This window comes from Blennius ocellaris, assembly GCF_963422515.1.
Source record: "Blennius ocellaris genome assembly, chromosome: 24".
NCBI classification, from domain to species: Eukaryota; Metazoa; Chordata; class Actinopteri; order Blenniiformes; family Blenniidae; genus Blennius; species Blennius ocellaris.
In genome coordinates, this window is record NC_137673.1 from 4,140,984 (window position 1) to 4,153,641 (window position 12,658).

Here is a 12,658-nt window from a genome sequence, read left to right on the forward strand (position 1 = left end):
TATATTTGATATAGGCATTTTTATGAATACATATAAATGAAATAAGGAGCTGTTATCTGTGTGTTGTTAGTGGCACCATAGCAAAGTTTTAGTTAAATGTAATGACATGGTATGAATAAGAACTGGCCTGGGATAAAGTGACAGGGTTCATGGTGAAACTGTACGATGTTTGTCTGTGATATTATTATTTAGTTTTGTTTAAACATTTAATTACATCGACGACGGTGCAGAAAACAAGATTGTTATTGTGAAACGTGAGAACTCCGTTGAACCGGAAGTTGGGACAAAGTGATTTCCGGTAACGCCATAGCTTCTCACGTCTAAGATCACCGCTGTTCTGGTCCAGAAGGCCAAATAGCGATAGGTAAGCACCCGAAACCTATCATGCGCTAATGAAAACATTTAATTCTATACGTTATGTTTGTTTCCGCACACGGAAAAGCCGGTTCTTGATCTTATAACGTCACTTACCCTCTAACAACATGCGATGTCCGTGTCCTTGAGTAGCTAACGCTGTTAGCCTGCAAGCAAGTAGCCCTCATTGGAGTGTCTTTTACTTCTGTTATTAACTGTTACACATGTATTAACATTTAATATTGGATTAGCCCACATGTATTATCTCCTCATTATGTTTGGGACATAGTTCGAGAGTTGCAGTGCTTGTTGTTGACAGTGACAGCTACGCAGCTACGTAACACTGACTGGAGAGGCTCTGGTTTTGCACACAAGTCACTAAGTTTTAAGAGATTTTAAAAGTTTTAAGCTCACCCTGGACTGGATTAACATAATACAGCGGCCAGGCACGAAATTGTGTTTTTATGAGCTATGTACATGTGACTTTGCGGTCATCCCTGAGAGTAAATATCGAAGAATCCAAGTGAGAGTGAATTACTTCACATATGAACTAAAAAGTAATCTCGTTCACGACTTGTTTTGTGTTTGGTTTTAATTGAATATACGCCTGACATAATCGACCCTGTTGTGACATCACTGAAGAGCTGACCTTATTTTTGTTTGAGTCATATTATGTTAATACTATGACCTTAAATGAACCACAAACCTTTTGGGGCTAACGGTGCCTGCATTTTCAAATATTCCATGAGCATTTAAACAATATGTTGGATTTCTTGATAAACTTGTTAAAAGTTGATCATATAAGTAATAATACTAATAGCAATCTTCCATGTTTAGATTAAGCCATGCCTCTGTAGGTCATGCAGAGTGTGTAAAGTAATAAAATATCTTCATCAGCAATCATTAAAACAGGCAATAATTGAGGTATGTTTTTAAAACCTCAATATGTATGTCCCCTATCCTAACCAATTAGCTTTTCTTCATTGTTTTTGTTTATTTGTTGTGCTCGGTTTTAGATTATTTGTTCAGGCTGAGTTCTGGAAATTTCTATTTGACTTTTTTATTTGATTATGTCGACCAAATAATTCCCAAGCACATAAAGAAAGCAGTCAGAGATAGGAGTCAGTAGTCATTGCACTCCTTTATTCAACAGGCCCTTTATTTGGACCTGATCTCGCAGCGTTTTGATTGGAGTTCAATGGTTATGCTCGTTTGGTTCCTTCCACAGCATCATGCTGCGACTGCCGACCGTCGGCCGAGCTCTCGCCGGAGCCGCCAAGGGCAGCCTGGCATCTCCCAACCCCGGTACGAGCAGTCTGTGTGTCTTAAGGGAAGTTATGCGGAAAATTGTGCCTTCGATTTATTGTTTCGTCGTCTGCTTTGTTCGATTTCAGTGCGTACTTCAGTGCGTGCTGCCAGTAACATGGTGGAGGTGTTTGTGGATGGGAAACCGATCGAGGTGTTGCCCGGAACAACTGTGTTACAGGCAAGAAATGAAGAAATACTCACTGCAAGCGTTGTTTAAAACATGTTAGATCTCAGAGTGTCTGGAGGTTCAACTCAACTGAAATATTCCATATATGTGTAAGTAACAAATCTGTTCAGATCTCCTTTAACGTTTCAATTTTTCCCATATTCTCTTCTGATCAGGCATGTGAGAAGGCAGGCGTTCAGATCCCCAGGTTCTGTTACCACGAGCGGCTCTCGGTGGCGGGAAACTGCCGCATGTGCTTGGTGGAGATCGAGAAAGCACCAAAGGTAACGGAACAAGTCTGAACAACTCTCTCTTCGATAGACCTGCACGTTTCGGTAACTGTTGCAAATGTTGTGTTCAGCCCGTAGCAGCCTGCGCCATGCCTGTGATGAAAGGGTGGAACATCCTCACCAACTCGGAGAAGACGCGCAAAGCCAGGTGCAAAGCTCGCCGTCTGATCCACGCTCCAGAGTTCAAGCGGTACAAGTGTCTTGTTCAACTTCAGTAAACAGGCTTGTTGTGTGTCATCAGAGAGGGCGTGATGGAGTTTCTGCTGGCCAATCACCCGCTGGACTGTCCCATTTGTGATCAAGGAGGAGAGTGCGACCTGCAGGTAACCTCTGGCAAGCAGCGTGACCGTGAGACGTCGCCACGGCAACGTTTATTTGACGCCTTCATCTCCGCCCTCAGGATCAGTCCATGCAGTTTGGCTCCGACCGCAGCCGCTTCTCAGAAGGCAAGAGAGCCGTGGAGGACAAAAACATCGGGCCGCTCATCAAAACCATCATGACGCGCTGTATCCAGTGCACGCGCTGCGTCCGGTAAGTCCAGACCATCTGCAGACGCGTGTAACTTCAGGCTTATCTCGATCGCCAATGTCACATTGTGTGTGTTGGCAGTTTTGCCAGTGAGATTGCTGGAGTGGAGGACCTGGGAACAACGGGCAGAGGAAACAACCTTCAGATTGGCACATACGTGGAGAAGATGTTCATGTCAGAGCTGTCGGGCAACGTCATCGACGTCTGTCCTGTGGGCGCGCTCACCTCCAAACCCTACGCTTTCACTGCTCGTCCGTGGGAGACGAGGTGGGAATGTGCTCGGCACTCACACCGATTTCTAAAAACATTTCTCCAACCAGAAGAGGTGTAGATTGTTTCGTTTTGCTCTCTTCCCTGCAGGAAAACAGAGTCCATTGACGTGCTGGACGCTGTGGGGAGTAACATCGTGGTGAGCACGAGAGGAGGGGAAGTGATGAGGGTGGTGCCCCGGCTGAACGAAGACGTCAATGAGGAGTGGATTTCTGATAAGACCAGGTGAAGCACGCGGAGTAAAATCTGCATTCCTGGGTGATTCACCTGCATATTATTCACACGTGGTTTTTCCTGTAATGTGCACCTGCAGGTTTGCATATGATGGCCTGAAGAGGCAAAGGTTGACCCAGCCAATGGTGAAGGACGAGTCGGGTCAGCTGACCCCGACCACCTGGGAGGACGCGCTCACTCGCGTCGCAGGAGCAGTAAGTGTGTGTTGCTCTTTGTTTTCCTGCAGCGACACGTTTTCCCGTCGGTGTGCGTTGATCTCTGCGTCTTTGTAGCTGCAAAGCGTGCAGGGCAACGACGTCGCAGCCATCGCAGGAGGCTTGGCCGACGCCGAAGCGCTCATCGCCCTCAAAGACGTCCTCAACAGACTCAACTCGGAGAACCTCTGCACGGAGGAGGTGTTCCCGACGGCCGGCGCCGGGTGAGGAAGGCTGTCTGACACTGCCGAGCCCTGAAATGTGCGTCGCCGTGGCTTCGTGCGCCGTTTCATTTTGTCTCGTCTTCATCTCAGCTCCGACCTGCGATCCAACTACCTCCTCAACTCCCGAATCGCCGGGATCGAGGACTGCGATGTGCTGCTGCTGGTGGGAACCAACCCGAGGTACGAGGCCCCGCTGTTCAACGCCAGGATCCGCAAAAGGTAAAATAACACCCTCGCACTATCTGCATCATTTGGTTTCGGGTTTTCTTCGTCATTCTTCCATGTGTGTGTGTCCCTGGTCAGCTGGCTCCACAATGAGCTCCAGGTCGCCATGGTGGGTTCCAGTGTCGACCTGAACTACACGTACGACCACCTGGGAGAGGAGACCTCCGTTCTCAAGGAGCTGGCGAACGGCACACACCCGTTCTGTCAGGTAAAACACACACATAGAAACATCTGGGATCCAATTGGAAGGAAGCTTTTTTGAATTTATTTTTAATCCCCCCCAACTGTCACTTCCTCTTCTTTCCCTCCCTCCGTCTGCAGGCGCTCTCATCCGCCAAACGTCCCGTGGTGGTGGTGGGCAGCAGCGCCCTGCAGCGGGAGGACGGCGCCGCCATTCTGAGCGCCGTCTCCGCCATCGCTCAGAACGCCAGGGCCAGCAGCGGCGTGGAGGACGGCTGGAAGGTCCTCAATGTCCTGCACAGGTGCGACGGGGCAGCGGGTTTCTCGTTCCATCCCAGATGGTCTTGGTCGTCAGCTGGTTGCGTCTTGATTGATCTCTACAGCATGTCTTCCGGCTCTGCTCGTAATACGTCCGTGTGTGTGTGTGTGTGTGTTTAGGGTGGCCAGTCAGGTGGCTGCGTTGGATCTGGGCTACAAGGCCGGGGTGGACGCCATCAGGAAGAACCCGCCGAAAGTCCTGTTCCTGCTGGGCGCCGATGCCGGCTGCATCACCCGAGCCGACCTGCCCAAAGACAGCTTCATCATCTACCAGGGTACACACACACACACACACACACACACACACACACACACACACACACACACACACACACACACACACACACACACACACACACACTCTCGGTTAGTTTTCACTCATTGAATCTCATCAGGTTTTTCTTCCTGACGTCTGTCTTCAACCTCCCAGGTCACCATGGTGATGTCGGAGCCCCGATGGCAGACATCATCCTGCCTGGAGCTGCTTACACAGAGAAAAACGCCACCTATGTGAACACTGAAGGCCGAAGCCAGCACACCAAGGTGGCGGTCACTGCACCGGGCATGGCCCGAGAGGACTGGAAGGTCATCAGAGCAATCTCTGAGGTGAGGAGGACGTCTCTTTCTCTCTCTCACACACACACACACACACACACAAGCTGAACTCGGCGTTGGTGTGTCTGCAGCTGACCGGTGTGGCGCTGCCCTACGACTCTCTGGAGGAGGTGCGGTCCAGACTCGCCGAGGTTTCTCCGAACCTGGTCCGTTACGATGACGTGGAGGGGGCAAACTACTTCAAACAGGCCATTGAGCTCACGCAGGTACCGGCAGCAGTCACTCGGAAACATTTTCTTCAAATCTCCTTTTTTCTCCTCTGAACTGGACGTTGATTGATGTCAAGTGTCGATCGAGTTTCTTCGACTGAAACATTTTGTCCTCTCAGACTGTGAACCAGGACCTTCTTGCAGCCCCCCTGGTGCCGCCTCAGCTTTCAGCAAAAGACTTCTACATGACAGGTAAGAGTGTGTGCGCCCATGTGTGTGTGTGTGTGTGTGTGTGTGTTTAGATGAAAAACTTAAAACACTGTTTCTTCCCAGACTCCATCAGCAGAGCGTCTCAGACGATGGCGAAGTGCGTGAAAGCCATCACGGAAGGAGCCGCCGCCGTGGAGGAGCCGTCCGTCTGCTGAGACAAATACTCTCTCCTGTTCTGTAACAACACCTTGACACTTCCCCCCCCAAACAAAAGAAAACAAACAAACAAACTTGGTGTTACTCTTTAATTTAAACCTGTCCTCGATGCTTGTTGTAAATCGTTTTCACTCCAGTGAGCGAGCTTTGTTGAATGATGCTGAAGATATAAATAAACCTCTACAAATGTCACCTATGTCCAATATTGCTTTGTCTTGCTATGTTTGCCTTTATTATATTTAATTCTCAGATACACTGTTTACTTCTCGGAGACTATATGAAGTAGTTTCAGTAAAAAGGCAACAAGGTTTTAATGACTGTATTTTTGCCGGAGGTCAACTGTAAACATTTGAAATAGAGACGAGATGCACAAACTCACAAGTCCGGTCATGTTGTGGCATCAGATGCAAATATCCTCCTCCTTTCCATCACAAGTTGTCTCTGTTGGTGTTTACGGCCGACACTGTGAATCAAACCCTGGATAACAAACCTCAACCTTCCCAGACTGCATTCGCCAAACGGTGTTTGTGAAATAAATCCACGCGACTGCAGCGCGAAGGCTCTTTAGCAGAGTCCTGAGGGAATGTCACTGCTGCAGGATAATGAGCATTAATGGCACACCTCTGGGAAATGTCCATTTTTGATAGGCTCCAAGCCGCTGATGTTTTTATTCTGCTTAAATCGGTCAGAGTCACTAAAATGATGTGCTTCAGTTCAGGAGATGTAGGTAAAGATAAGAGTGCAAATGTGTCCTGGATGAGATTTGTGCATGAAGTTGGACACAGTTACTACAGAATGACTCATATTTTACCCCCAGAGAGAGAAGAGAGAGAGAGAGAGAGAGAGAGAGAGAGACCTTATACCCAAACACAAGCAGAGAGGACAGTCCCATCCCTCCTGCAGTCTGCTCAGTGTCAGACTGAACACTGCTCTCTGTAGCACTTCTCTCCATATCTGGACTTTATTTCCACATTAAAGGTAAAGTTTGCTTTTTATATTTTATTTAAAAATTGTGAGTTTGTGCTGCAGGTTAACCAGCCTGTAATTGAGATTTTTAACAACAAATTCTGGAGCTTTTTGAATTGAAATTCAAACTCGACCCTGAACCATAAAATGCATGTTTTACCTTTTAAAGGGGTACGTTATAAATTGTAAACATACCTCTGTTGCCCATCGGGTGGCAGCATTGAGTCACTTTGTTGCCAGTTTGTCTTTTTTTAATTAGTTTTTTATTTACTGTCCAGCAGCATCCCGGCGTTGTTATGTTATGATATTCCTCCGACTTCTTTTGAGTGACGAACTACTTCAACTCGCAGTGCAAACCTTCAGATAAACGGCCTCTGCCACCCCCTGCAGGGCTTCCATGAAGGGACAAACTGTCGGACGCTCAGCACACTAACAAGCAGGAAAATGGTCCCTCTTAAACTCCTCATTCTGGGAGCTCACAACACTGGAAAAACAGGTAAACCACAGTCCTGAAGGCGTGAAGAGTGAGTGGAAAAGACAGAGGGAGGAGGAGAGTGTGTGGTTGACTGGTGGATGGTGTAACAGGTTGATGATCAGTGAGTGAAAGAGGTCAAGTTTAGTTTTGGACACAGTTTGAAGGGTTTCGTCTAAAAATGGAAACTGCACTCAGTCCCGGGGTAGTGGAGCACTTAAGCCTTGTTTTTGACTTCACTGTCAAAGTGGATGATTCCCAGAGGAAACTGCAGCTGACTGCTGCGTTTGTCTGCTGATTCACACGTGGACGGAGACCGTGAATGGAAACAAAGCTGCGTGTTTGCTTCAGCAGAGGCTCAAGCGACCTTTTAGTGTGTCCCGCTGTAATGCAGCAGTCAAACAAACATGAACCTTCCAGGCTCCTTCCACCTAAACACAGTCAAAAAAAGCCGTGCGTTCGGAAACTCCAAAAGCAGCAGTGTGGAGATCTAACGCCACACGTCGTGCAAAGTGTTTGGTGCGGCAGACGGGAAGCAGACCTGCAGCTCCAGCTTGTTAATGTGAAGGCATGCGAGGGAACTCCACTGACCGTGTCTGCTTTGTGTCTCCAGCTCTGTGTGTCCGCTTCATAACCAAACGCTTCATCGGTGAATATGACCGTAAGAAGGGTAAGGCAAAACTGGCCAACCTGTCTCGTTCACTTGGCACAGCCAAACTGGAGTGTTTCTTTCTGCAGAGGTGACCTACAGATGCAGCCGCATGGTGGATCAGGAATCTGTGGATCTGGAGATATTGGATGTTGCTTGGAAGGTGAACTTTGTGAGACGCATCTGACAGGTGAGAGACAGAGAGTGACCCCGCTGTGTCCTTCAGGAGAGCTCTGTGGCTTCGCTGGAGGCCTCCATCCGCTGGGCCGACGGCTTCCTGCTGCTCTACTCCATCACACAACGCTGCAGCTTCCTGGAGGTCCCGCAACTCAAGAGCCTCATCGACCAGACCAAACAGAGTCTGGGTGAGAGGATCACTCACTCTCCACTGAGGGAAACGTTATTTTATGCCACAAGAAAATGAACCTGTTCACTGTGTGTGTGTGTGTCAGTGGTTCCCACGGTGCTGGTAGCCAATAAGGCGGATTTGGAGATCGGCAGGGAGGTGACAACAGAAGAAGGACAGAGACTTGCAAAGGATTTGAGGTTTGTGTGATTCAATTTTCATCATTGGGAAAATCTAATGTGCTTATCGGATCTTTGCAATCCTTCATTAAGGACGAAAATCCTAAATTCTCATAAATAACATGTGCTTATGAACAAAGTTGGTCCTTAACATAGCCCTGGATGAACTGTATCTCTTTGTTTGAATGTGCAGGTGTAGTTTCAGGGAGTTGTCGGTGGCTGAAGCCGTGTTGGCCGTGGAGGCTGCAGTGTTTCAGCTCATCAGGTGTGTATCAGCTCGCCACACTTTATCGCTCGTGCGTCGAGTAAATTTGCGAAAACAAACTGCGAAATACAAATTATATTTTGCACCATAATGCTTTTTGTTCAGGATTTGTGAACAGATATTTAATTTTTATATTTTACCGATGCATCTTTGTGCTAAAAGTAATGAAAGCACGTAATTCCAGCCACTGGATATGAAACCGTGCTGCGTGTGGCCTCACACAACACTGAGTTTGACCCCCTGCGTTGCAGGCTGGTGCTGGACCAGCAGCGCCCTCTGCCGGACCGCCGCTCCTACATGCTCACTGTCCGCCACGCTCTGACCAAGAAACTGACCCGGTCCAAGACCATGCAGTGGTGATCGCAGCCAACAAACCACTCACTTCACTCAAGAGAACGACATCTCTTGTTCTGTTTTTCCTCTTGTTTCGTAGCAGTCGTCACCACAGACGTATTAAAGAGACGCCTTGTTGCATTTAGGTAATGCTTCTGTTGTCCATCAGGTGGCAGTATCCAGTTACTTTGGAGACACCCACGCCGTCTTGTACAATAAGTCTAAATATTGCATATTGTGCCATTTCCGAGAAAATGTACTATTTCAGAACTTGAGTTATTAGTTTTCGAGCCGGTTTCACTCGTGGTTTTCCTCAAGTCTGCAGTTTCCAACTTTCTGGACTCGATGACAACCGAGATGAGGCGAGTGGTCAGAGTGATGCATGCTCCACACAACATTTCTCTGCAGACTCACAAAACGTAAAGCAGAAAGTGGTGGCGCCGACGGCACAACGCGTGCAATCCAGTGACTTTCACAGATTTGGGAACATTTCGGTTTGACCCAGAAATGGGATATGACACTTCAGGGACACGTAATATATGTGAGGCGGTTTGCGGCGGGTTCCAGTCACCTCCGATGACCTCATGTCTTTTATAAGTCAGCACACAGTCTAACGAGCCAGGATGAGGTTAGTCAGAGGAAAGAGTACACAGATGATGTCCAATTTACACAAGGCATGAAATCAAAGTGGCCAACTTTCCTTTTTTAATTAACATTTAAGTAATTCTGTTGCAGTGCTACTTTTTGTACAGTCGGTGGCAGTAATGAGTTGGACTAAGTTGGAAAAGTTGGTCAGCTTGTTGACGTCGGTGCATAAACCTACCAAGAGCACAGAGGCTTGAATGTTATTAAATCATGATCGTGTCCTTTTCGCAGCTTTCAAAGGAAAAGATTTTAAGAGCCTTATCTTATTTCAAAATGTCATAAACACCCACGTGTATTTCCTTAACGATAGTTTCATGTTTTAAAGGGAAAAGAGAGGGTGTTTTTGGATCCTGGGTTGTTAGATGATGCCTCTTCCAGTAGGGGGCGGTACAGTCACGTGGGTTGGCTCACCCTCCTCAGTATTGCAAGAAAGTTATTCCTGTTCACTTCAGTTCGTGAAACAGGAGGCCAATTCTACAGTTTTACATTCATAATGATTCATATTAAAATATTGATCCGTTCAGCCTTGTCAAGGCAGCGAAGTTCATCAGTGAAGCTTGTTTTGTGTCGATGATGTAACGGAGAGTAAAGAATGAGCTTGACTGCTATTACAGTCTTGGCATGTCTCTCCGCTCTTCTCTGAACTCCTGAACTCTGCCTTGAGCGAGACGCCGCTGAAAGAAAGGGAGAGGAAAAATCAACATAGTAAAATACAGAAAATAAGATGGAAGTTGTAACCGGGGGTGAAAAAAAAAAAAAAAAAACCTTGTGGGGGCTTCTCCGGTGTGACTCCTCTGTTTTATCTGCAGCTCTTTGTAGAGGCATGATGGAAAACTTGGATGACTCTCCATCGTTCCACTTTGTCCACCCCTGTGACCATTTATTATACCATCCACTGCTCCACCCAGCTACCACCAACCAACCACCCACACAACCCCATCGGCCTTTTATATAAGCACAGAGGGTAAAAATGTTCAGCCGGTTCCAGATTTTGCTTTTGAGCTCGAATGTGGATGTTATTTTTAGCTTCATACATTTGGGTTACTGTCTGTGATGACTTTTCAATAATGCCGTTTTAATTGTTGGCGGTGGAACGACGCAAAGGAAAACAACGGCTGTTGGATCTTTCGTGGAGAATTTATGTGGGTTTAAAATTGGAACATAATGACCCCTCAACTTGGGATCTGTTTGGCTTCACTGTGAACTAAAACCTCTATTTTTGTTGACGCGACACACAAATAACATACTGAATCGGAAACAGTGGGGATTAAAAATGTCCAATTTCTTCAGATAAAGCTTAAGGACGTGCAACCGGCTTGTTTTTGTCTCGTCTGTTGGTGACGGTCAGTTCTTCTTGTCCCGTCCCTGATCTGCGCTTAATTGTGAAGTAAATTAATATCGATGCGGGAATTTCTATTCATCAACATGATCCGGTGTCGCTGCGATTGGCCTGGGGTGTGTCAGAGTCAAAACGTCTCCGTGGGAAGTGTGATGACATCACAGTGGTCGCCACAGAGATGAGGGGTCACGACCCCATGTCAACTCTGCACGCCCAGAATAGAAGATGACTCACAGTTGCGTCATGACAGCAGCAGCCAATCAGAAGCTCCCCGTCACGCGCGAACAGGAGCAAAAGCAGCCAATCGCAGAGCTCGTCCGTTCCGACGCACGGACGGCCTCCGTCCGTTCAAAGTCTGGAGAAACTCCGAGCCAATTTTCAACCTGATCTTCGTTGTTTTGTGCTCGAATCGTTAAAATCTGCTGATCAAAGCCAGCGGTGAACTCAGATTCTCCAACTCTGCCGACGGACATTTGTTTACACAAGTTAGTCACAGTTTACAAATCAAGCCGATTTCATGCTGTGACCCGAACACAAACTATTTTCAGCCGCCAGCGAGCGTCTGAAACCCATCAGAAATGCAATCAGAGCGAGTTTTGGAAGTTCTAACAAGTGACAAGATTTAAGAACCAAAAAAAAAGTTGGTGTTTATGCGTTTCCACCATTTCTCACGATGTTTCCTTTGACTTCAGGACGGTTTCTCCTCGCGGCCGTTCTGAACGATCGCTCACTGTGATTGGACTCAAACAGGAGCGGCCTCTCGATGGAAAAAAAAAAAAGCTGAGGTCAAAAAAACTCGTCAGAGTGTTTCCAGATTCTGAGTTTGAACGTGTGAGATTTTGAGGAAAGCTGCCGTCGTCAGTCAAAGGTCACCGCGGTTACACAACACCGGTGTGTGTGTGTGAGAGGAAAACAAAGATGCTTTGTCCCACGGGGCGGGACGGCGACCTCCGTAAACTGATAGGTGAACACAGAAAGACGCCAGAGAAGACGACACCGGGTGGATGCAGAGGTGGAGGCGTGATAGATAAGAATATGGGGAAGAAGGATTCGGGTGGGAAAGAGCCTGGAGAACAAGAAGAGATCATTACATAACAAAGTATTGTCAGCAAAGGAACATTAAACACACAAAGCTCTGATGATTATCACTATTGTTGATTGTGACAGGAAGATCTGTGTCTTCACCTCCGCCACACCCTCAACGACAACCTTAAACTGAACAACGCGGTCGGGAGCCATTAATAAAGATCATCACCTTCTAGAAAACATCAAGATTTAATGATCATCCTTCAGGATTGTTGAGATAGAAATCTGAACCATATTGTCGAGCACACCTGTTACAATGAGGGCTCAGCTCACATGTAAGTTACTTTGGCCTCCTGTTGATCAGATATTTCATTTTATTAATTCAATGTCAGGATGAAAATGTTGATAAAACTATAAATCTGAAAAAAAGGCCTCTTAAGGAACTAAAAAATATAAATAAAACATCCAGAAGTTCTCTTTTACATCGTCAGTTCAGTGAAACCTAACAAATGATGTAACAGGTCAGAGCTGTGATACCGGCAGCACAATGAACAGGGTTCATTTCACTGTTTCCTCTTGCAGGAGAAATAATCTGAGGTAGGATGATCCCAGGAGAACAAGAAATATCACGTTCACTGCCACATTCTTGTGATTGTGTGTGTGTGTGTGTGTGTGTGTGTGTGTGTGTGTGTGTGTGTGTGTGTGTGTGTGTGTGTGTGTGTGTGTGTGTGTGTGGTTGCTGCAGGCAGGATTTAAAAGTGTCAAATCAATCAAGAGAGTCCTTTTTTCATTGTTATTTTCTTTCACATGCAAATACACAGTGAAAACGAGTGTAGGCACAATTCTGCAATGCACTTTTTTTATTCAGGGTAACTTAAACCGGTCCAGCTTGAGATCATTTCTTCAGAGGCTTCCTACACATTTCAATCAAATAATACGAGATTCTTTATATGTTGC

General features: G+C 46.7%; 2 protein-coding genes across 2 annotated transcripts; both read left to right on the forward strand.

Annotated features, from left to right (window-relative positions):
- The first annotated feature begins 271 nt into the window (after positions 1-271).
- On the forward strand, positions 272-5,677 carry ndufs1 (NADH:ubiquinone oxidoreductase core subunit S1). Its single transcript, XM_080520058.1, has 19 exons — positions 272-364; positions 1,583-1,659; positions 1,749-1,840; positions 2,005-2,112; positions 2,190-2,266; positions 2,360-2,441; positions 2,519-2,649; positions 2,728-2,913; positions 3,007-3,141; positions 3,230-3,344; positions 3,423-3,568; positions 3,659-3,787; positions 3,872-4,001; positions 4,115-4,275; positions 4,412-4,566; positions 4,722-4,897; positions 4,978-5,112; positions 5,235-5,307; positions 5,389-5,677. Exons 2-19 carry the CDS (start codon positions 1,587-1,589, stop codon positions 5,478-5,480), a joined length of 2,196 nt encoding a protein of 731 aa, XP_080376184.1. The 5' UTR covers positions 272-364; positions 1,583-1,586; the 3' UTR covers positions 5,481-5,677.
- Positions 5,678-6,891: 1,214 nt separating this feature from the next.
- LOC308147641 (ras-related and estrogen-regulated growth inhibitor) lies at positions 6,892-8,724 on the forward strand (the record flags this gene model as incomplete). Its single annotated transcript, XM_080519921.1, has 7 exons — positions 6,892-6,943; positions 7,533-7,589; positions 7,658-7,731; positions 7,795-7,933; positions 8,021-8,114; positions 8,287-8,358; positions 8,610-8,724. 7 exons carry the CDS (start codon positions 6,892-6,894, stop codon positions 8,716-8,718), a joined length of 597 nt encoding a protein of 198 aa, XP_080376047.1. The 3' UTR covers positions 8,719-8,724.
- Between the last annotated feature and the right edge of the window lie 3,934 nt (positions 8,725-12,658).

What these genes read in the sequence shown, in the direction of transcription:
- ndufs1 (XM_080520058.1), top strand. Translation starts at nt 1,587, where the DNA reads ATGCTGCGACTGCCGACCGTCGGCCGAGCTCTCGCCGGAGCCGCCAAG. An exon ending in CCGGAACAACTGTGTTACAG is followed by an intron (nt 1,841 to 2,004) that starts GCAAGAAATGAA and finishes TCTTCTGATCAG; the next exon opens with GCATGTGAGAAGGCAGGCGT. An exon ending in GCACACACCCGTTCTGTCAG is followed by an intron (nt 4,002 to 4,114) that starts GTAAAACACACA and finishes CTCCGTCTGCAG; the next exon opens with GCGCTCTCATCCGCCAAACG.